We start from the raw sequence: 22,787 nt of genomic DNA, 5'->3' as shown, positions 1-22,787 counted from the left end.
TGACATTTTTTTTTCCTTCTAAATTTTGACAACTCCTTTAAGATGAGATGTAATATGCAATTTGTTAAAAGCATATTGAAAACTGTATAAACAATGTAGAACTGCAGGCACCAGCAATTGTATGCACTGTAACAAAATTCATCAAGTTAAAAAAAACAACAACTTTACAATACCTTTTAGTGATTCCTCAGTTTCAAGCCTGACCTTATTCACAGATTCATCTCTAGATATCTATTTAAAAAAATAAAGAAATAAAATTATGGGTCATGAACAAAAAAAAAACAACCTTACCGCATTGCTAGTAACAGGACTATGTTTGTACCAATACCAGTATCCGACTGCTAAAGAAGTGGTCTACTGGGAATTTGCATGGTGCCTGCTAGGGGTTCAGGTCAGCGTTTCTGTTAGACAGTTTTGATAAATGAGGTCCAATATTCCCAATATAAAGTGCTCTCGCGCACGACCTGAAGGTTGCGGGTTCAATCCCAGCTTGGTTCAGGTAGCCGGCTCAAGGTTAACTTATCCTTCCGAGGTCACTAAAATGAGAACTCAGTTTGGTGGTGGTGGGGGAAATGGCAAATGGCAAACCATCCCGCCAAAACAGTCTGTCAAGAAAACGCCACAATGCGATGTCACCCTAGAAGGCATGTCTCTGTGCTTGCACTGGGGGACTTTACCTTTATTTTACCTTTACAAGAGGCAATTATTTCCTGAATAGCTGCTCAAAACTGCAATGTTCGACGATTGCGTACACACAGTCACCGGCAAGGCACTGAGCGCAGAAAAAAAATAAATAAATAAATCGCTCAGCAGTTGGTAGTCACTTTGTTTCAGCTCACTGAAGCAGAACGACTAGTGATGGACTAAACAGGAGTCATACAATCTTTAAACGAAGGCTAGCAGCCCGGAAGAGATCTCTGGTGCACTCTGCCTCCGTTCACTGAACGACTATCGCGCCTATGTGAAGTCACAGTTGGGAAGACTGTCAGGCGCTCCAACAGCTGTCCTGTATAAGGCTGGGTCCACACCAAGGCCGATTTGCAGCAGATCAGCAGCAGAAAACCTGCAGCCAAACCTGTAGCATTTGGTGTGGATTTTGAAGCTGGTTTTAATTGCATATTTGTGGAATTCACACCCTCATTGGGAAGATGTCAATTTTATCACAGTTTCCCGCTAGGTACGAGCAGGCTTGATTCCTTAGCCCGCTCCATATAACCTTTGTGACTGTTAACATATTAACGGCATGCAGTCAGGAAGGGGCCAATCCATGTTGGACTGCACAGCTGATTCCATGAACAAGCCAAGTACCTAAATATTGGTGAAAGCAGCACGTTCCGACCGAACCAATAAGCATTCTATATGTACAGCTCAAACACAACATATAGAGTATTCCTGGCGGTCAAAGTCCCCTTTTATGTAAAGGTGCTTTCAGATGGAATGATTATCGTTAAAAAAAAAAAAAAAAATTGTCCAAGCGAGCAAAAGTGAACGATAATCGTTGGCTGACGTTTAGCCCGAATAAGAATCATTCTCCTTTCATTCATTTTATGCAGCATAAAAACCATTGTTGGCTCGTTCGCTTATCGTTCTGTTTAAGCAGCGCTCACTTATACAGAGAATGTGAAGACTGAACGATTCTTGTCTGAACGAGCCAACGATGTATCTGCTGTATAAACAGGCTGCACGAGTGCGAACAAGTTAGTGGCGACAACATTTTCTCTTGCAAACGAGAAATGGCTCGTCTAAAAGGACCTTAAGTCAGATGAAAGAAAAACAGAACGGTAAGTGCTCATAGCGGTTTCTCTCTATCAATGACTATAATGGAGGGCGAGAACACATGCCAGGAATCAGACAGAGCCAGATTCATGGTATAACTAGCCAATAATTATCTGTAACTGTGAGACGGAAAAACCTCTAATATATATGCCTTACAATGGCCACTAACTATTGAACAGGGCAGAGAAACCTATTGGCAGAAAAAAAAAAAAAAAAAAAGTACGTTTTTTCCACCTACTTTGTCATGGGTGAATTCTGTAAAAATTGCATATAGCCTGTCAGATGCGAGCCTGAGGAAGAAGAGCAGAGGTAAATGAGAGTGAAATCTGTACCAAGCACTCATTTCTCCGATACACCGCCAGCCACATGACTGCAACGACAACTCTATATACATAAATCCATAACTTCTGTAAACTAGTTTTAAACAAGTCATCGGCAAATAGCATTATTTTTTAAAAATAAGATAGTTGTACATTCTTGAAAATAAAGCTGCAGTTTTTGCATAGAGATGTGTGCCGCATAAAGTGCTGCAATTCATCACTATACACTTACCGTATTCTTAACGTGTCACTGCCCCTGTTTTAAAAACAATGGAGGGTCACATGCAAGATCACGTGTCACTCACAGCAAAGAGCCGATTCAGATTTAATAATACATTGGTTAAAATATTGAAAGCAGCAAGTTTCTGTACGTAAAAAAAAAACTACTATTCCTGGAAATACCTTATAGTTGATATACCGTATATACTCAAGTATTGGCAGACCCGAGCATAAGCCGAGTCAATAAGTTTCACCAAAAAAAAAAAAACTAGTAAAAAGCTTGTTGACTCGAGTATAAGCCGAGCTATACGCGAGTATATACTGGGTTTAAAAAAAAAAAAAAAAAAACCTCCATACTCACCTCCGAACCGGCGTCTATGTCCCCGGCGGCGGTGCGGAAAGCTGCTTCAATGCCTGTGTTCCAGGCAGTGCGGCAAGCTGCTCGAATTCTCCCCGCTGTCATACCCTGCTGTCCTCTCTGCTCGGCTTTGTCATCTGTCAGCACTGTTTAAATAAGCGCTATGATTGGATCGAGCGCCAGCCAAATCACAGCTGGCGCTTAATCCAATCACAGCACTTACTTACACAGTGCTGGCGGGGATGGGGATTTGAAAGCTGAGCAGGAAGATAACAGCGGGGAGAATTCTAAGCCTGGGTTCACACACGGCGGATTCCCGTCGGAAATCTCGCGGTTTGGCCGCAGCAAAAACCGCGAGATTTCTGCCGGGAGAACCGCCGCGGCTTTGAAGCGGCCCGGCCGCTCGCTCTTTCGCTGCGGCCGGCGCTCCCATAGAGGAGAGCGCGGCCGCAGCGGAATGAAAAAAAGAATGGACATGCTGCTTCTTTTGAAACCGCGGCTGCGGCGGCCGCAGCTTCAACCGGATTTACCGCAGCGGATTAGCCGTCCCGTGTGGACGAGATTTCTGAGAAATCTCATCCACATGGCTGGCTAATCCCGGGATTAGCAGCCGCGGGCGGTTTTGCCGCGGGCGGATCTGCTGCGGCAAAACCGAGGCAAATCCGCCCTGTGTGACCCTAGGCTAAAGCAGCTTGCCGCACACAAGTTGCTTTAGAATTCTCCCTGCTGTCATTTCCCTGCTCGGCTTTCAAATCCCCCTCCCCGTCAGCGCTGTGTAAGTAAGCACTGTGATTGGATCGGGCGCCAGCCAATCACAGCTGGTGCACGATCATTCACAGCCTGATGGCGGGGGATGACAGAGTTGAGCAGAGAGGACGGCGGGGGAGGACAGCGGGGAGAATTTAAGCAGCTTGCCGGGAACACAGAAATTGAAGCAGCTTTCTGCACCGCCACCAGGGGCACTGATGCCGGCTGGGAGGGGAGTATAGAGTTTTTTAAAATTTTTTATCCCTTCCCTGACTCGAGTATAAGCCGAGGGGGCTTTTTCAGAAAAAAAAAAAAAAAAGCCCTTAAAAACTTTGTTTATACTCTAGTATATACGATAAATGCTTATAATAGTATACAAATATATAGAGAAATACAAAAACACTAGCGCCATCTAGTGGAGACTAAAACAAAGACTTTGAATGCAAGATACTTGTTAGTTATCACTGAGTGAGATTTAGCCTGGGTTCAAAAGGGACTGTTTCACCGCGGAAATCTTACGGTTTTACCGCAGCGTAAAACCACGAGATGTCCGCAGCTTCAAAACCCACGGCACGTAGCCTGCGAGTTTTGTAGCGGCTTTGCCGCACGCTTTTCTGTTGCGGCCTCGCTCCTCTCTGGAGGAAAAGAATTGACATGCTGCGTCCCGGGAATCCGCGCCGGATCGTCTGCCCAGTGTGGACGAGATTTTGACAAATCTCGTCCACATGGCTGGCAAACACTGGGATTAGCGGCCGCAGGCAGATTTGCAGCAGCAAAATTCTGCCCTGTGTGAACCCAGCCTTACCCTTTTATCTTCTTGGTAAACCAAACTTTATGCTTCTTAGGTAAAATGTGCTTAATTAACAGATAGGACTTCATAATCGTAATGAAATGAGAACAGATCACAGACCGTGAGAGCGACAGATGATCAGCCGCGTCAATTGTGTCGGTAAGGTGAAGGATTCATTCACATGGCAGATAGCAAGGAGAGCTCAATATTCTCGTGCGTGTTACTGCAAATAAATCCATTTGCTGTGTGGTATGCTCCTGGGGTCCAAATTTAGTTAGAAGTATGTAGGCCAAGCTCGGAAATAACTGGTAAAACCACACATGACTGGATGTGATCAAAAGTTATCTATCTTTAGGCCCAATGTCCATGGGCAGATTTGGGGGAAGATCCGCAATTCAAGACGCCCATAGGGAAGCATGGGTGTCCACATCTGAATTAAAGCATACGGATTTGTTTTGCGGACCTTTTGGTCCGAAAAACAAATCGCAGCATGCTTCATATCAGCGCAGTTCCCACACGGACAGGCCATGGATCCTGCGGGAAGGCTGGAGTTTAAAAAAACAAACTAAAAAACCCCTGTACTGCGCATGTGAGCCGGCCGGCACTTCCGCACACATCTGCAGTACAGAAAATTAAAGATCCGGCCAGGTACGCAAACTCGCCTGAAAATAGAACACGCTACAATTTTTGCGTCTTGTTGCGTCGCTGTGGGAGAAAGGTCGCCCATGTAGGGTTCCATTTTTGTGCGAGTTCTGGGAGTCTCTTCAATGGAAACCGTGCGATCCACTGCACACCCGCAGCCAACACTGGACGTGCCGCGGATCTGCGGGAAAGCAGGAGAATTAAAAAGTATATTATAATTTACCAGGCCTAACAGTTCAGTTTAAAATGCAGGCAATGATTGAGTCAGGAATGAAAATCGTGAGGTTCTCACTCGTCATTCAGGTTCAGCTGGCATAAAAATAAGTCAGACGTCACCAGCTTGTTCGATCGGGCAAACAAGAATCGTCCTGTGCAAAAGGGGCATAATCTGAATACTGCAGACCTTCATCTGGGCTACGATGTTTGCACTCTCCATAGGGAATAGGAAGCGGATGGCATCATCTTTAGAGATCTGCCCTGTGGCAGTGTCAAAGGGCACTTTCTGCTCAGCAGGAAATGGAGGCTGGGGCATGGTCAGTTTCCCCTCTCCAGACTACATCCGCATGAACACCTGAGTGAGCAGCTGTCTGAAAGGTCAGGCTGTCATTCGATGATGACTGGTTCTGGTATCAGCGATGGGCAAAGATATCAGCTAGCAGAAAGAGCAGGGATTTAGGCTAAAGGCGAGTCTGCTGCAGCCAGATTTACAGGCGGTATCTTTCCCATCTACACCAATGGTCCTAATGATCAGTTAGAGTGCAAAAGTGCTGTGCCTGATTATTATACAAGTGGTCAGGGTGCTCTGGTGGTGTCGGACCTTCCTGACATCAGAACAAACACACACACCTTTTAAGCTAGATATTTTTCTTGCTCAAATGTGCGTCCTGGAGTCTGAAAAATATGGTACCTAGGAGTCCCCAAACAGAAAACTTTAAGAGCCAAATGAAATTTTTAGTTACCAAATTTAAATACGTGCTGTTAATAATTAACCCTTTCCAATCCAATTTGTATCCTGGTTTTCCCTAGAGCACTTACTTTTTTTCTACCATTATGCAACGGCGCTATCTGCTGGCTAAAGCTAGTACTGCATAAGATGACACGTTGAATAGGCTCCGACAGCAGAGAGGCTGGCAATTATCAGTAAGAGAACCCCGACGGATGTCTTCCAACATCGAAGCTGTACAGCCTTAAATCATAATGTCTTCAGAGGTCAGACAGTGGATTCGAAAGGGTTAATGTTATAATAAGAAAGGCTTATTCTCTACAGTGCCCTGCAGCTCAGCTCCTTCTGATTTAACTTTTTCTGTTTCTTACAGCTAATAGTAGTTGTCACTGTGCACAAGAATATTACTACTATAATGGCAGACTCACGTGAGCGCAGTTTTATTGTGTATAATGTGTGCAATGTAAGTGCGCATAATACGTAGTGAATGGAGTCAAAGTATATTGATTTTCATTGATCCATTCACACTTGGGTATATTCATTGCTTATAATACATGCGTAAAAAGGAATGCAGCATGTTCTATTTTATCATGTATGACGTGTTATAGAGTCCTATTCACTATGGGCGCGTGACAGATGCTGTACATATGCAACTAAATTGTGCATGTGCTGCCTTTATATCTAACGTCGCTAAGTGTCAGAGTGGGAAGTTTCCAAAAACAAAAAATGAAACCAATCAGACTGGGCATGACAGCGTGCAGGAGAAACGCTGTCATGCGCAGCGAGAAATCGTGGCGATTGAGCCTGGCTTAATTTTGCCCCCGCGTACAAGAATATAACTACAATATTACTGTTCCCTATGCACAAGACTCTAACTACTATAATACTGCCCCCTATGGTGACAAAGTGCAGCCATCTCCTTCCCAATATAATAAAGTGCCCCACCAAGAGAATATACATAGTCCTCCCCAGCTGGCTATGCCTCCACACCGGCAGTGCTTTCAGTGATACTCCTGTGTAGTAGCACAGGAACAAGCATCACTGGGACACGCTGTTGGGCATTGTTTGCCAGAGAGCTCATCCTGTCTAAATGAGGCATAAGCCTCTGTACAACACTTAATCACCATTTGCAAGATAACAAAGTAGCTCCCATCCTAGTTTACTGCACATGGTTTTCTTTAGAAAGTTATAAATGACCAGATTTACCATGTGACTGCTGTCCACTCATATCAGTAAAGTCAGCAGCTCAAACTACTGGGTGTGACAGAGCTTCTAGTCTAATGCTGATTGAATTCTACATGTATTTCTATTAAATCTTGTAGTGAATCATAAATATATCAGGGGACAATACAGAGATCTCTCCCATGATCCGATATACCCAGGACTGTGACTGTAGGGAGGTGCCCTCTACCTCTAGCGGAAAGAAGGTTTCTACACCGATTTAGAAGGGGGTTCTTTACTGTAAGAGCAGTGAGACTATGGAACGCTCTGCCTGAGGACGTGGTGATGGCAAACTTACAAAAAAGGAGTACAAGAGGGGCCTGGATGACTTCCTTGAGTTTAACAATATTACATGTTAATGTCCATGATTAGTTGAGAAGGGTTGCTGATCCAGGTCTTATTCCGATTGCCAGGTTTGGAGTCGAAGTAATGTTTTCCCTAAAATTAGATAAAATTGTCTTCTACCTCATTGAGGATTTCTTGCCTTCCTCTGGATCAACATTGAAGGATTATAAGCTGAACTGGACAGGCATGTCTTTTTTAGCCTTACATATTATGCTACTGGAATGATAATTAGTGGCAAAAGCACAAGGAATTAAAAAAAAAAAAAAAATTATTATTATCATCCGGATGCTCGTGACCTCTTCTATAAGCGAGCCGCAGCTCTTATTAACCCCTTGAGTGGCAGGTTTCCTATCACCCTGTCGTGCCCACCAGGGCAGGTTTTTTAAAATGGTCTAATCATTGAATTTCAACTAGTTTTGCAGTTGCGTCTCAAGAGCCATAACTTTTTCATTTTTCCATTGACATGGCCATATGAGGGCTTGTTTTTTGCGGGACAAGTTGTGATTTTTTAAACAGGGGGGAGGAAAAAAAGAAATGGGGAAAAAAGAAAAAAAGGGGCCATGTCATTAAGGGGTTAAATAATGTATTAACTTCCTTCTCTGGGTCATTACGACGCATGGATACCACATGTGTGATTGTATTTTTGATTTTTTACAAAGTAAAGGGAGACAAGTGTTTTTTTTTATTTTTTTAATAATTTTTTTTACTTTTTTTTTTTAATTTTTTTATTTATTTTTTTGTCCCTATAGGGGACTTCCACAGGGACCCATCAGGACCCCTGATCACATTCCGGGGGTCCGATGGTGACAGCCCTTTACATGCTGCAGTGACAACCCTTTACATGCTGCAGTCACATAGACTGCAGCATGTAAAGGGTTAACACAGCAGAGATCGGAGGTTTTCTCTGATCTCTGCTGTAAGAGCTAGTACCTAGCTGTCCTCTGACAGCTAACAACCAGCTCTCCCTGCCACAGAGACCATCGGCTTGCTTCTGACAAGCCGATGGTCTCTATGGCAACCTGTAAACAAAGCAGGACATTGCCGACATGTCGGCAATATCTTCTGCTGGTTTTTCAAAGCCCTTGCACTGCTCTGTGTGGGTCTGTGCAGGCAGAGCACACTGTCACAGCTTGTGGCATTGTGCTCTGCAGCTCCCATAGTGATACATAGCCCGGAAATCTTCCGGGCAGTATCGCTATGAGCAGTGGAGCTCGGCCTCGGAAATTTTCCGGGCGTGCCACTCAAGGGGTTAATGGAGCTGTCTGTGATTGAACAACCCCTTTCATGATGTGCATACGCCCTATCATTAGTATGAAAGGTTGTTAGATATGACTATATGAAGGGATTACCCACGTTTTTGCAGCCTCCACCATCCCCTCGGGAGTTGTGAATATTTGCTGTACGGTACGTTTGGGCTTTCCATGTTGTTTTGCTAGTTGCTGAATGCTGTTGATTATTAGACTCGTTTGCTTCACTCCCAGTTTAATGGCGTGACAAAAATCCTGTTGTAATACATTCTCAGCTGCAGCTTCCAGCATGACTGGGAGAAAAGAGGAAACAGGTCAGTGAACAATGGGGGACACAAGCCAATGAGTAAGAAGAGCTGTTCTAGTACTGGCGACACACAGGGCAGCTTCAATGAAGGTGCGGCACTTTTTAAAGTGGCTCCTAAAGAGAGGAGAAATATACAGGAAAACATTATAGGTCTCTTTTTTGGATCCAATCCTAATTAGGACTAAAAACCGCACAATTAGCAAATGCGCTGTGATGGCAACATGTGAAGAAGTGTATGAAAACAGCCTAAAGATGATGGATGTAGTATCTACATACATAGAGATGGAGAGAAAGGTAATGCAGGGGGAGAAGAAAAAACAAAACCACCACAACAGTGTACTTACCTACTTTGTTCTGGGCAGACCCAGTAACTACCAAATTCAATAAGCTGGTTGACATTTCCTTTCTGGTAGGGTTAACAATAAACTCTTCATTGATTAGGCCAATTCTAACAGCTCCTATAAGGACAATACAAAAGAAACGTGTATAGGTGAAAAAATAAAAAAGTGAACTACATCAAATATACAATAAAAACAAACCACGCAGTTTAACCCCAAGAACTACAGTATTGCAATGATCTCTGACAGCAATACTGATCACGCAGCTCACAGCACCGTGATCAGTCACTACAGGAGTTTCTAAGTCGGGAAGGGTATGGTTTCTCCTTAAGGAGAGCACCTAGAAGATGTGAGAAGACTTCTAAGGCCATCCATGCTCCTCTGGGAAACATGCAAATAGCTAGATGGAACAATGAGTGCCATCTACTGGAAGGCAACATTGCTGCAAGTCAATGTCAGACCTTTTAACAAACTTTGTAACGATGACTGCGAATTAGTCCTGTTAAAAGGTCTGACATTGACTTGCAGGAATGCTGCCTTCCAGTAGATGGTGCTGTAGAGGCACTGTTCCATCTTCCCTTTAGAAGTTTGGAACAAACAATATGGCTTGAACGTTTTAGACTTAACTATTAAAGTGTCGGCTTCTAAGCCTTTATGCGATTTTTTTTAATAATGCAATTACCAGCAATGTCACCCTATTCACAATTCATGCCTCCCCCTAGACAACAGCCGAGATTGACAGTCTTCTGAGTAGAAGCATACACAAACAATAGGACCCCATAGCAAAATTAAGAATAAACAAACACTTCTAAAAGGAGAAAATGACAACATGGTATTCATTTAAAAATGTTCTGGCATATGAATTAAAGAATTTTCCACAAACTGCCAACTAATAAGGTCGCGAGGTTCCTCACTGCACACCAATCTATGCAGCTCCTTTCAACTTAATGAGAACTGTATGAATCAGTATGCAATGAGCTCCTCCCAAATGCTGGCTACATGTAAACATAGTTTTATCATTCAAGGGGTTGTCTGATATTTAAACGAAAGGTCTGCTTTTTGTTTCCCAGAAATGGCACCAGTCCTGTCAATTGGCGGTGCAAGGGCATTGCAGTTTTTAGACTTATTCGGAGGGAATTGAGAGGAAACTGATCACCTTTGCCGATGACACAAAGCTAGGAGGGATGATTAACACTACAGAAGAGAGAGTAATTATTCAAAAAGATCTTCACAAGTTTGAACAGTGGCTGGCGACTAACGGAATGATATTTAACAAGGGAAATGCAAAGTCCTACATGTGGGCAAGAAAAATGAAAAAAAGCACATACAGAATGGGAGGAATTGGGTTAAGCAGCACATGTGAAAAAGACTTGGGTATACTAATAGATCATAGACTGAACATGAGTCAACAATGTGATGCAGCAGCCAAAAAGGCAAACAATTCTGGGATGTATTAAGAGAAGCATATAGTCTAGATCACATGAGGTCATTACCCCCTCTACTCTTTCTTAGTCACACCTCATCTGAAATACTGTGTCCAGTTCTGGGCACCCCACTTTAAAAAAGACAGACAAACTGTAACAAATTCAGAGAAGGGTTACCAAGATGGTGAGCGATCTGCAAATCATGTCCTATGAGGAACGGTTAAAGGATCTGGGAATGTTTAGCTTGGAAAGAAGAAGGCTGAGAGGAGACTTAATAGCTGTCTACAAATATCTGAAGGGCTGTCACAGTGCAGAGGGATCAGCCTTATTCTCATTTATACAAAGGAAAGACTAGAAGCAATGGGATGAAACTGAAAAGGGAGGAAACACAGATTAGATATTAGAAAAAACTTTGACGGTGAGGGTGATCAATGAGTGGAACAGGTTACCACCGGAGGTGGCGAGTTCTCCTTCAATGGAAGTGTTCAAGCAAAGGCTGGACAAATATCTGTCTGGCATGATTTAGTGAATTCTGCACTGAGAAGGGGGTTGGACCCGATGACCCTGGAGGTCCCTTCCAACTCTGCAATTCTATGCAAGACTTTTAAGGGGTTTTTCAGAGAACTGCTATCGATGATCCTCAGGAGAAGTCATCAATAGTTAATCGGCTGAAGTCTGATACTCAGCTGATCAGGCACCCGCTGTCAGTACTGCAGTTACCTGCCTCTACACATGGCTAAGAGCCGCAGCTTCCATTGTATACCCCTGTGTGTAGTGTAGCTGGCAGCAAGTGCCTGATCGACTGGGGTCCCGAGTGCTAGACCCCCACTGATCAACTACTGATGACAAGTCACCAACAGTATTTCTCTGGAAAACCCCTTTACACATACTAATCAGATATAAGCTCGTAATGTATGTGTGTGCCCTGATACTCCCCCGATGGCAGATGTGGGGGGAAAGAAGGATCTGACATGTTTGATTTTGAAACGTTCAATTCTTTCGTTCCTGTAGGAGATGAACTGCCAGATATTTCCCTGAAAATACAAACACTGTATACTGAGTGTGTATGGGTGAAGGTAGGGGGAAATAGCTGGCAGTTGAAGGCACCTTCAGCTGATTGCTAATGTGTAGGTGCACAGGTAAATATATCATCCCAACTCCTTAAACTGACCCTGTAAAAGGTAGCAGCAGTCTAGTGCTAGCCTTTCCGATAGTCTGTCTATAAGGTATGTCACTACTGCTACACCGCATAAACAAGGAGTTGACAGATAGCAGCAGCAGCTGTTAACCAAGACTCATTACCAGTACAGTTTTTGTCCAGATCACTTTAAGGTAGCTGATCAACCCATTTCCATTACAAACTTTACTTACCTACTGGTCCATTCCAAGGTATATCTGATAATGCCAGTGCAGCTGAGGCTAAAAAGATAAATAGATAAAGTTAAAGTCATAGGCAGAAAATAAAGCAAGATTGAAAAAGTATAGCCAAAGATGAACAATCATAGAAGGAAAAAGAAGACCAGCGTCCTTTTAAAAATAGCAAATTGTTAAGATCCATGCGGATAAGAGATTGTTTACATGTTTCAGGCATCTGTTGCGCCCGTAGTCATGTTTTAAAACGACACGGGTCTATTTCCTGCTATGCTGAGGGTTTATATGCCAAACACGTCCGTGCATCCTGGTGGGCAACAGGTCAGCTGGTCTTTTGCTCTGAAGTTGATCAAGTGGTTTGTCAGCCATTCGTCACTGAAGTAGTGAACTGTACTTAAAAGCAAAACTGTTTCTGCTGCACTCATTTCTGGAAGGAGGAGACTTCAAAAGGTTGTCCTCTTTGGACAATTCCCTTTAGGCCGCCTGCACATGGCCGAGTCAGATTCCGCATGCGGGATCCCGCAGCAGTATCCCGCAGCAGTATCTGACACTGTGCCCAGCCGGTGACACCGCATACCTCTCCGCATCTGTGTTGCAGATGTGCGGCCAGCATACATACACAGTACAGATTATGCGCGTCGACGCTAGGCGATGACGCGGATCCTGCAACCTTTCTGCAATGATGATTGCAGAAGGATCGCGGGGCAGTCTGTTTCCATTGACTTCTTTCCACGAGCGGAAAAAAAGAAAACGCAATCGGTTTCCACTCGCGTAGAGGAAAATCGCTTTTGCCATAGCATGCAATTGGTGGCATTTGCTGCGGAATCCAGAGGTGGACGCCCAGTTTGGATTCTGCAATGCAAACCTGCCCATGTGCAGGCGGCCTTAGTTAAATGGGTACTGTGATACCAAGATGATCACACGGGTTATCCGGCTGCTTAGACCCACCTATGGCCCTTTTAGCAAGTTTTTTATGCAGCCCATCTTCTGACCAAGTACTGCTCCATTAGCTCTGCATCCCATTCACTCTACTGAATAGTGTGTGTGCGAGGGTGCTGTTACAGTCCTGGCCATTTAGTATGTCAAGGTATATGCTAGAGAGATCCCATAACTTAATGGTAAGAGAAACAGGATAGCACTTGGATGACTAGAGCTGAGAGAAGCTGCTGTAAAGTACATACCTCCATTTATTGCCAAGACATCAGGTTCATTGACTCCATCCACTGCTAATAAATTACACAGGATCTATAGTTGGGAAAACATTAGAAGTGACTAAACATAACCATGAATACAGCATCCTGTACTTTACTAAACGGGGGTTGTCTGTAATCAAGTATAAGCTTATTTTCACTCCTTAAAGCTCATACACATTTAAGTTTTTGAAGTAGAGCAGCAATACAAGCTAAGGCTGGACAAGAGCTTGCCATTTCCAAAGACAGGAAAATAATAACAAAATAATATTTATAATTTTTTGTTTTTTAAATCCCTGATTAGCCCTTTATTATTCCTATGAGCCCCATAAACTAAAATCATGAGGCAATAAGAGCGGAGTTGGAGTCTGGAGGGGTCACTCTAAAAGTTATTTCCTTGCCGTTTCTCTGAAAAACCAATGCTCCTTGCATTAGACCCATAATGCAGACGACTAGCTCCGTCATGACAACCATGCACATAAGTAGTGCACTGTATACAACAAGCAGTGGCTTTGTGGGTGAACAGCAAGGGACAAGACAAGCACAAAAGGGACATCCCCATACTTTGCACCCGAGTTCCTAGGAGTCCATAACTTTAGTTTACGGGGCTCATAAGAGCGGACAGAATCCCTTTAAATACGTTTTAACACTCACCTGAGTATCATAAAAATAACCAGCGGGAAACAGAGGTCGAATTGAACGATCTAGGAACACAAAATATTTCGGATCAGTGTTTGTGCGTGGCCTACACCATTGCAAAATTATTGAAACACACCGTGACATCTGCCATGCGATAAGATAACAGCATGAAAGTTGCAAATGTAAAGTATGTGTTCAATTGCAGCACAAGTCTCCCAACAAAATGAATATTACCAATGTTATAATGCAACAGTTGGTCAACCTGCCTGCTGAGCATAAAAATTAGTAAATACAGGTAGTATGTGTGAATAACGGGTAAAATTTGCAGCAGTTTGCAGTCCCCTCTGCCACATATTCAATACAATGCACATGAACATAGCCCAAAATGCTTTCCCCTGTAGAGGGGAAGGGAAAAGGACTACAGAAGGAGAGAGATCCACAGATGTGTTTACTGAGTTACAGTTACTGGAATCACATCTACACTGCTCTGTAGTGCTGTGCACTGTCCTGAAGGACGCTGTTATTTATGTGTGCATTATTACATAGAGAGCAGAATGTGCAGTGTTTGGAGCTATGTGTGATTATTCTCAGAGCGAGAAACCAAGTAATCTTGTAGATATGATACCTTTTATTGGCTAACAAAAATACATGATGTTACAGCAAGCAAGCTTTCAGGGATTGCTATAATATCATGCATTTTTGTAAGCCATTAAAAGGTATCATATCTACAAGATTACTTGGTTTTTCGCTCTGAGAATAATCACACATTGCTCTACTGGCTAACACCAAACCAAACCATATTTTTTTTGTTTGGAGCCATCACAGAAGCAGCCTCCAGTCACCAGCTAAGAGACAACTGAAAATTAGAAATGAAGCCTCTTGATAAATGCAGGGACACAAGTTATATAATGTCCAAATATATGAGGAAGTACCCAAAAAGACACAGGAATCTTCTTCTGGTGGGTAGGGCGTTACTAGTACAGGCTTCTGTTGCTAGGTGAATGTCTGTGGAACTCTTCTGAGGTGGTGTTATAGCCAACATTGTTTGGAAAGGTTGCCTTTGGCCGCCTGCAGACGAGCGGGTCGGATCCGGCAGCGAGAATTCTCGCCGCGCGATCCGACCCGAGCGCCTGCAGGGACGAGCGCGTACTCACCCGCGCCTGGCGGCCCCGGCTCTTTCATGTGCCGGCTGCCGCGCAGCCGGCGCATGCGGAGACCGGAGCCGGCGGCCGGGTGAGTGCGTGCCCCGCAGAAAATTAGGACATGCCGCGGTTTGTTTGCCGCGCGAGATTTCGCGCGGCCAAACCGCGGCCGTCTGCATAGGAGTGCGTATTTTAATGCACTTCTATGCAAACTTTCAGCGGCGGAAATCCCGCGGGAAATCCCGCGGCAGGATTTCCGCTCGTGTGCAGGCGGCCTTAGGCTCCAGCGTTTTGTTTTTTTTTCAACAAGTTTTTTTTTTTTTACTTTTTTGCCTACTTTGCAATGGCCGATTTCTACAATGTGCAGCTGTGCAATTTTGTTTCCTTAACCACTGCTCAAAGCATTCGTAAAAAATAAGTCACACAGAGCAAGATCAGGTGAAGAAGGGCGAGGCGAGGGCATTGTGTCATCTGTTGTCAAAAATCACTTTTCACTTCGCGCTGTGTGGGCAGGTGCATTGTCCCAATGGAAGAACCAGTAACTCATTTCCCCACACAGAGCTCAGTGTTAAGACATTTTTACTGACAATCAGCACAACACCCTTTCCTCACCCCCCATATACACCCAATTTCACTCCACATAACTTTTTTTAACAGTGGAAAAGGAAATACAATTTGACACCTGCACATTGTTCGTATGAATTAGCCATAACAAAATAGGCGAAAAAATAAATAACTTGCTGAAGAAAAAAAATATATATCACTGGAGACGAATTCGACCTAAATTAACGGTGATGTCTGGCTTACCACCTCAGAAGGGTCCCGCAGACGCTCACCTAGCAGCAGAAGCCTGTACTAGTAATGCCCCGCCAACCAAAAGATGATTCCCATTTATTTTTGGTACCCCCAACATAGTGTTATACCTTATATACATACATAACACCTTATTCTGAAAAGTCACCTGAAAGTGCAGGTACATTTTAGCAATAATTGCTAAAAATTTAGTTAATAAAACTTTGTAAAATTAGTACCTATAACTCTGCTTGTGAGAATTTCATGTGGAGTTGAGCCAAGTTCTCTTCTCAGATGATTTGTAGGGATCCTTCCTGCAGCAGCAGCTTTCTGTCTATAGTCAACCTATATAGAAAGCTTAAACACATTAATATTCACACAACTACATGTGTAAGATAAATAAAAACACCACATAAAATGAGAAACTACAGCAGAAAAAAAATTGAACGACATAACCAGAATAATGTATGCGATGAAAGCATGTGCAACTAGGGCATATGAAAGCAATAGACCACTGTGACCGCAACAATTAGCCAGAGATGCCACAAAGAGCAGGTTTCAAGCTGGAGAGGGCTAAAGCCCTTGCATAAGGGTGGTTTCACATCAGCATTCGGGGTTCCGCTTTCCCACTCCGTTCGGGGGACAGGAAAGGGGAATCCCCGTGGCCAAACGACTCCGTCTTTGACCCCCATTGACCATAATGGAATCCGTTCACTCTCTGCACAGCTGTCCTGCTTTAAGTCGGAAGAAAAGAAAGCGCTGCATGCAGCACTTTTCTTCCAGTATTTTGTGCCAGATCTGCAATGGAACCTCCGACCAGAGGTAACAACCCTGACACAGCCACAAGCCAGAGTTGGTTGGTCAGCAACAGACCTAACCAGTATCAGCTAAGAGACCGGTCTCATTGGGAGGAGTTGTCTTATGAGGACACAACTGAACTCACGTGGACAATTGTATAAGCTGCTTTGATTCTAGTAGTGACTAACTGATACACACTTACCACTAAAGGCATGAACTGAGACGGAGAAGGCTTGGTCTTGCTCACAGCCGTGACCATTACAGAAGTATTACCTAGCTTGATAGAAGAAAAGAAATATATTGCACTTAACTGAAATGACAGAATTCAAGTTTACTTAATACAGAATATACTAAAAAAGTAAATTTGGTACTATGGCTCGAGACCTATAGTCGTGTACATGAGGCCTGACGATGTAAAGTCAACTAAATCTTACTGCAGTCCTTTGTATAATTCAGCCAAGACTATTACCTGTGCTCTGAGAGGAGCCAATAAATTGAAAGAAGTGGAATGAATGGGAAATATGCTATTATTATCCCTCTTGTTAGCTCTGGGGGCATTAGAAGAAATTGTTTGCAATATAGATTGTACCTCCAGTTATAACCAATTTCCGATATGTTATAGGATGTGGATCTGGGCACTGAAACTATTAATCAAAGCAACAAAGAGGGTCTGCATGTTCATCAGTCGCTGCAATGCATTGAAATTGCCCATCCACTAGCCCCAGAAGCTGAAGGGGTACCATGCTCCAAGGAGCTCTGCAGCCACTTACTGCTAAAAAGAGCTGGTCAGTGCACACAGATACTCAACCTGGTCACAGTTAATCACCTTGAGGGCCCTTTCACACGGCCATAGGCTTTTTTATGTGCGCCCGCCAACGCCGTAGAAATGCGTGAACGGGCCACGACACACTACACACTGAGCCCGCAATGCCGTTCGGCCTCCACTCCCTCCCCGGCTCACGTCCTCTCTCCTCCTGTCCACAATGGGAGGGGGAGGAATGGGGACTGAGCCAAACTCCCACCCCTTGTCCGCAACCAGCAATTGGAGCCAGCGGAGCCAAGCTCCCGCCCCTGTCCGCTTCCATTGTAAACAGTAGAGGGGAGGAGAGAAGAGAAGAGGGAAGGAGTTTAGCAGTCACGCTCCTTAACTCCCTCCCACCTACCTTATCCGGCTGCTGTCATTGGCTCCCATAGTGACCCATGCAGCGGCCAACCTATTCCATTCCGAAAGATAGTTTCAGGACTATCTTTGCGGGCGGGCGGGCGTGAAAGCGCTCAGCGCTATATTGGCACGGCCAGGCGCTTACATGCTACGGGAATACAGCCATGTGATCTGATGCATTGGACTCTAATGCATCAGATCGTAGCGTATATCAGCCGTCCGTGAAAACGGTGGCTGATATACGCTTGTGTGAAAGAGGCCTGAGTCTCACACTCCAGACAGACATTCTTATTGTAGCAGCTGCTGCTGCTGCAGGGGAGATGTAGTATTACACAGTGCACATCCAGATGAATGGCTGTCCTTAGAATATAAAAATGGCTGCAGTCCAGCCGATTGGGAGTGCGTCTTACAGAGCAGCTCTCAATTGTGGCTTGCAAAGGGGGCTCCTGAATAAGGGACCCCGTCTATGAAACCCACATGCTCTAAAGATGTCCATATGGACAGGGGTTGTCTTCATGAGGCAACCACTTTACGACTGCCTACACTTGTCCTGAAGGCCCATTACTGCACTGCCTTATACAGAGACCTACAGTCAGTGGACTCTAAATTAGACTGCAAAAGCTCGTGGGTGTGAAGGCAATGATTCCAATAATGACATTCCCCTACCAAAAGTAGTTGGACCCCTGAGCAAGAATCAAAAGTATTTATTTCCATATGTTAATAATTAGTGGGGCTCCTTTGGCCCTAATGACATTGGATACTCTGTGGCATACTTTCTACTAATGTCTGATATATTTCAGCTGGTATTTCCCTCCATTTATCCTAGAAACGTCTGGCGACTTCTTTCAATGTAAAACTGATGCTGTTCATATTTCCTGACCAGACGTTCCAGTTCATCCCAAAGATATTCAGTAGGGTTCAGGTCGGAACCTTGTGCAGCCAGTCCAATCGTTGACCATCAATATGATTCTGATGAATCAAACATCCCCAGACAATAAGGCAATCTCCACCGGACTTAACCGTTAGCACAACGCACTCAGGCAAGAGCTGTTCCCTCAGGATCCTCCACACCCAGGTACCTACATCTGATTTGTAGCTGGAGTAGCGCAATCCATCTCTTCATAGAACTCTCCTCCATTGCTCAACTGTCCAATGAAAACGCTCCTTACACTACTGTAGATGGGTCCAGCGCTTCTTTGAGACCTTGCCAGATGTTTGTAGGATGAATGGAGGGAAATAGCAGCTGAAGTGTATCAGACGTTAGAAAGTATGCCACAGAGAGTATCCAATGTCATTAGGGCCAGAGGAGCCCCACTAAGTATTAACATATGTAAATAAATACTACTTTTGATTCTTGCTCAGGTGTCCAATTACTTCTGACAGGATAGTGTATCTTATATTAGGGAACGCCATATATGTAATTCCATACTAGATTTTAAAAAGTTGTTCTCAGTGAAGATTGTCACCATCACCGGTGTATGCATTACCTTTACTACAGCGCATCCATCTGCAAATCGGGCCAACTTCCCACAACTAATTTCCAACATTCTGCTGGTAGAAAAAATAATATAACAAAAGTGTAAACTTTTTCAGCAACTTATAAATCCAAATGAAAACCAATGCACCTTAAAATGATTTTCTCAAAGGGAAAAAAAAAGAGTTTAGCATCACTTCTAGGGGAAACCCCTCCATAATACAATGCCCTACTGAAGTCCCCAGAGTGCGCACAACACCTACATGACCCGGGCTGTATCATAGGCATCTTTACTATGCTGCAAGGTTTATTAATACTAAGGCCGCCTGCACACAGGCGGGTCGGACCCCGCATGTGGGATTCCGGCAGAGGAGTTTGACCCAGTGCCCAGCCTGCTTACCTGTCCGGTGTCTTCTCCTGTGCTGTCAATGTGCCGGGCGGCAAATGCGCAGTACAGGGGACGCTGAGCCAACGCTATGGTGATGACAAGGCCTCCTGTGCTGCGAATGTGTCTATCGGCGCATGCACAGTTGAGAGAGGATGCCATGCCGTTGCCATAGCGATGATGATTGCAGAATGGCTGCGGCACGGAAGACTTCCATTAACTTCAATGGAAGCCGGCCGTGCGTATTCCATGGCAAATCACAGCATGCTGCGACTTCCTTCCCGTGAGTGGAAAAAAAAAAAAATCGCAATCAATTTTCGCTCGTGGGCAGGAAATCGCGTTTTTCCATAGCATGCGAGGAATCTTGCTCCGTATTTCACAATGCAATCCGCCCGTGTGCGGCCTTAGAATGGGTTTACTGTTAAACATTTTTCTATAAACAACTTTTGTAGTGTCAACCGATCCTTCTGAGGGAGCACAAACGCACATGCTGGGTAGATCTTCAGTGATGTGAATAGAGTGAAGGGAAACATTTCCACGATGAGCGTTTTGTGACATGTTCTACAAGTTGGAGATATTATAATGCCTCTGCAGCGCCTTCACCTATTGGGAGGTAGCCGTCCTACAAGTCAATGAAGGACCTTTTAATTGATTAACTTTTTGGCCTATCCCCACCAAGAAGTTATTTATTGACCACGTAGCTATCCCCAGTATGTACAAGTGAGCTTGTGTTACCTTGGTTAGTTATTCCTGGCCTCTTCTCCCTCAGATGGTCATGTGACCTCTGTGTGACGCCCTTACGTGCATCTACCACATAAACTGCCTAAAAGGGGATGCAGCCACTCCTGTCACAGTTACTGATGATCACAGGGTGTCTGGCACACAGGTATAATAGAGGAGATCACAGCTCATCCTCCTGACTGTATACTTATGGTCTGTAGGTTATTTAGGTGAATATAGAAGACAATGATAATAATTAAACTATCCCCCTGCAGGCAGTAAGGATATAGCCTCAGAAAATGCTGTAGTGATGCATCATGGGATAGATGTGAAACTGGAAGTAAACAATGTCAGCCTCAAGATGGTATCTGTTAAGCATCAGACAGGGGGCTGCACTTCATGGGGGTGACTGCAATATACAGAGGAGAAATTCGGAGAGTGGCAGGCAATCGGGGGGGGGGGGGAACAAAAGATGGAAAAACGTGTTTGCGCAGGAGTGGCCCTTTAATATACGGTTTACTCAATAAATTATATGTAACCCAAAGAGGTACAAATGAAAACTACTAGAGATGAGCGAGCCTCGCTCTTCTCGAGTAGCTTCATTCTTGTCCAAGCGTGCTCGGGGGGGGGGGGGGGAGATAGATCTCTCTCACTCTCTCCCCCGCCGCCCCCCTAAGCACGCTCGGACAAGAATGCAGTTAATCGAGAGGAGTGAGGCTCGCTCGACTAACTGATTGCTCCGAGTGTGCTCGCTCAACTCAAAACTACAGCTCGCTATTCAGTAAACAAGCCCTCATATGGCCAGGTCAGCAGAAAGAAAAACGTATGGCTTTCGAAAAGTTGGGATAAAAATTCCCCCAAAAAACATTGCGCCTAAGGGCATGTTCACAGATTTAATGCAAATTTTCATTGTGGGCCCTCCGCACAGAAAATCTGTGGCATTTACAGAAAAAGCCAAGTGAATGAAGTTTATAAAATCTCATCTACACGCTGTGAAAAAAATCTGCATGAAAACCTTACAGAAATAGACATGCAGTGCGGCATTTATATCCACAGCAGGTCAATTTTATTGCTGTTTGAACTGCAGAATATACTTCTTCGTCTGTGCAATACTGCTGCAGTTTCTCGCAGCGATACCAAGTTGCATGTGGGGGGAGCTTGGAATATAAGCCCTACCCCCAAAAATAAGCCCTAGCTACAGAAAATACTCACAAATCTCTTTACATGGGTTTGGTCATAACAACAAATCCCCGTCCAGCTGAAGGGCCGGACTAAAAGAGGAGGGTATACTCACCTCTTCTGGAGGCCCGCGTACACAGCCCTGCAGACAATCAGAGGCAGCAGAGTCACTGTACACACTTCTGGCCGCGCTTACATCCTGGACGCCATGATGCAGGAGTACATACTGTGACACCGCGGCCTCTGCTTAGCCGCAATGGACACCTAACTTTCACCGGACGTTTCCACCGATTGCGGCGGCTCTCAGCTGGGTCCCAGGACTCCAGAAGAAGGGAGTACGCCTGTTACAGTTTTCAGCCCGGCGAGAGGATGGGGTCTTTGCTATAATGACAAAACCCCTTTAAAAAGTACCAAACCAGGCGAGTCCTTAAAGGGTTAAAAGAGCGCTCCTGACATAATACTTGTATTTTCCAGAAAATGACATTTCTTGCGCTTTTTTCCTTCAACTCTTCCCACATGACTACATTAGCTGGAGGCCACCATTCCTCAGCCATGTGCCAACAGCATCAGCATATGTAAGAAAGAAAGCCTCATTGACAATTAGAATTGCTGCTGAATGATTTACACATTTCCAGGAGGAACAACAGAGGGGCAGCGCAGTGCACAGCTGTAAGACGTGTCCTCCTATAGGGAGGCTGTCACGTGTGCCCCATGCCCAGGCCTTACCTGTCCCTCAGCTCCACACACACAGAGCCGCTGGCTGCCCTCTTCCCTCCATACAGGTGTGTCCGGGACCAGGACGGAGCATAGCGCCCGTTCCGCCTGCCGGCGGCGCTCCATGTCCTGTAAAACACCCCGTTCATCACTTCAAGCCGGCATCTCAAGGAGGCGGCCATGACAGCGGTCTGCCAGCATCCCAACAACACGCGCGCTCATTGGTTGGAGCGCCCGCCTGCCTCACTTCGACTTCCGCCCGACCATTCAGTTTCGCTTCTCAGGGCGGTAGGAGGAGCCTGCAGAGGTCACGCGGCGCTGCGGATGACGTCATTCCTCGCGAGGAGACTTCAGCAATTGAGGGAGGAGACCCATGTAGCAGCATGGCAACTGTACAAGATGCTTAGTGATAGGGACAACTGCCACCCAAACCGGTGCATCCTGGGGATTATCTGCATGAATTGTGCATCAAAACATGTTATCAATGGGCTCATATTATCTGCTTCTGGTCTAGGCTGGATTCACACAAGTGTTTATGCCGCGT

The 22,787-nt window shown here is 44.8% G+C and overlaps 1 protein-coding gene across 4 annotated transcripts in view; it reads right to left on the bottom strand.

The window, feature by feature from the left end:
• PNPT1 (polyribonucleotide nucleotidyltransferase 1) overlaps window positions 1-22,482 on the bottom strand; it is a 69,189-nt gene extending 46,707 nt beyond the window's left edge. Inside the window, exons 1-11 of one of the 4 annotated variants that reach the window (XM_066595746.1) lie at window positions 22,256-22,482; window positions 19,259-19,319; window positions 16,812-16,886; window positions 16,051-16,156; window positions 13,893-13,942; window positions 13,230-13,293; window positions 12,049-12,096; window positions 9,260-9,373; window positions 8,715-8,901; window positions 2,015-2,066; window positions 174-231 (exon numbers count right to left, since the gene is read on the bottom strand). In XM_066595746.1, coding sequence (XP_066451843.1) covers window positions 174-231; window positions 2,015-2,066; window positions 8,715-8,901; window positions 9,260-9,373; window positions 12,049-12,096; window positions 13,230-13,293; window positions 13,893-13,942; window positions 16,051-16,156; window positions 16,812-16,886; window positions 19,259-19,319; window positions 22,256-22,425 — 985 coding nt within the window. In that variant the 5' untranslated portion in view covers window positions 22,426-22,482. Of the gene's footprint in view, window positions 1-173; window positions 232-2,014; window positions 2,067-8,714; window positions 8,902-9,259; window positions 9,374-12,048; window positions 12,097-13,229; window positions 13,294-13,892; window positions 13,943-16,050; window positions 16,157-16,811; window positions 16,887-19,258; window positions 19,323-22,255 lie in introns of all 4 variants that reach the window. The other 3 variants (XM_066595745.1, XM_066595747.1, XM_066595748.1) reach the window with 3 other exon arrangements.
• Between the last annotated feature and the right edge of the window lie 305 nt (window positions 22,483-22,787).

Source organism: Eleutherodactylus coqui, chromosome 3 (genome assembly GCF_035609145.1).
Source record: "Eleutherodactylus coqui strain aEleCoq1 chromosome 3, aEleCoq1.hap1, whole genome shotgun sequence".
NCBI lineage: Eukaryota > Metazoa > Chordata > Amphibia > Anura > Eleutherodactylidae > Eleutherodactylus > Eleutherodactylus coqui.
This window is presented reverse-complemented; position numbering and strand designations above follow the sequence as displayed.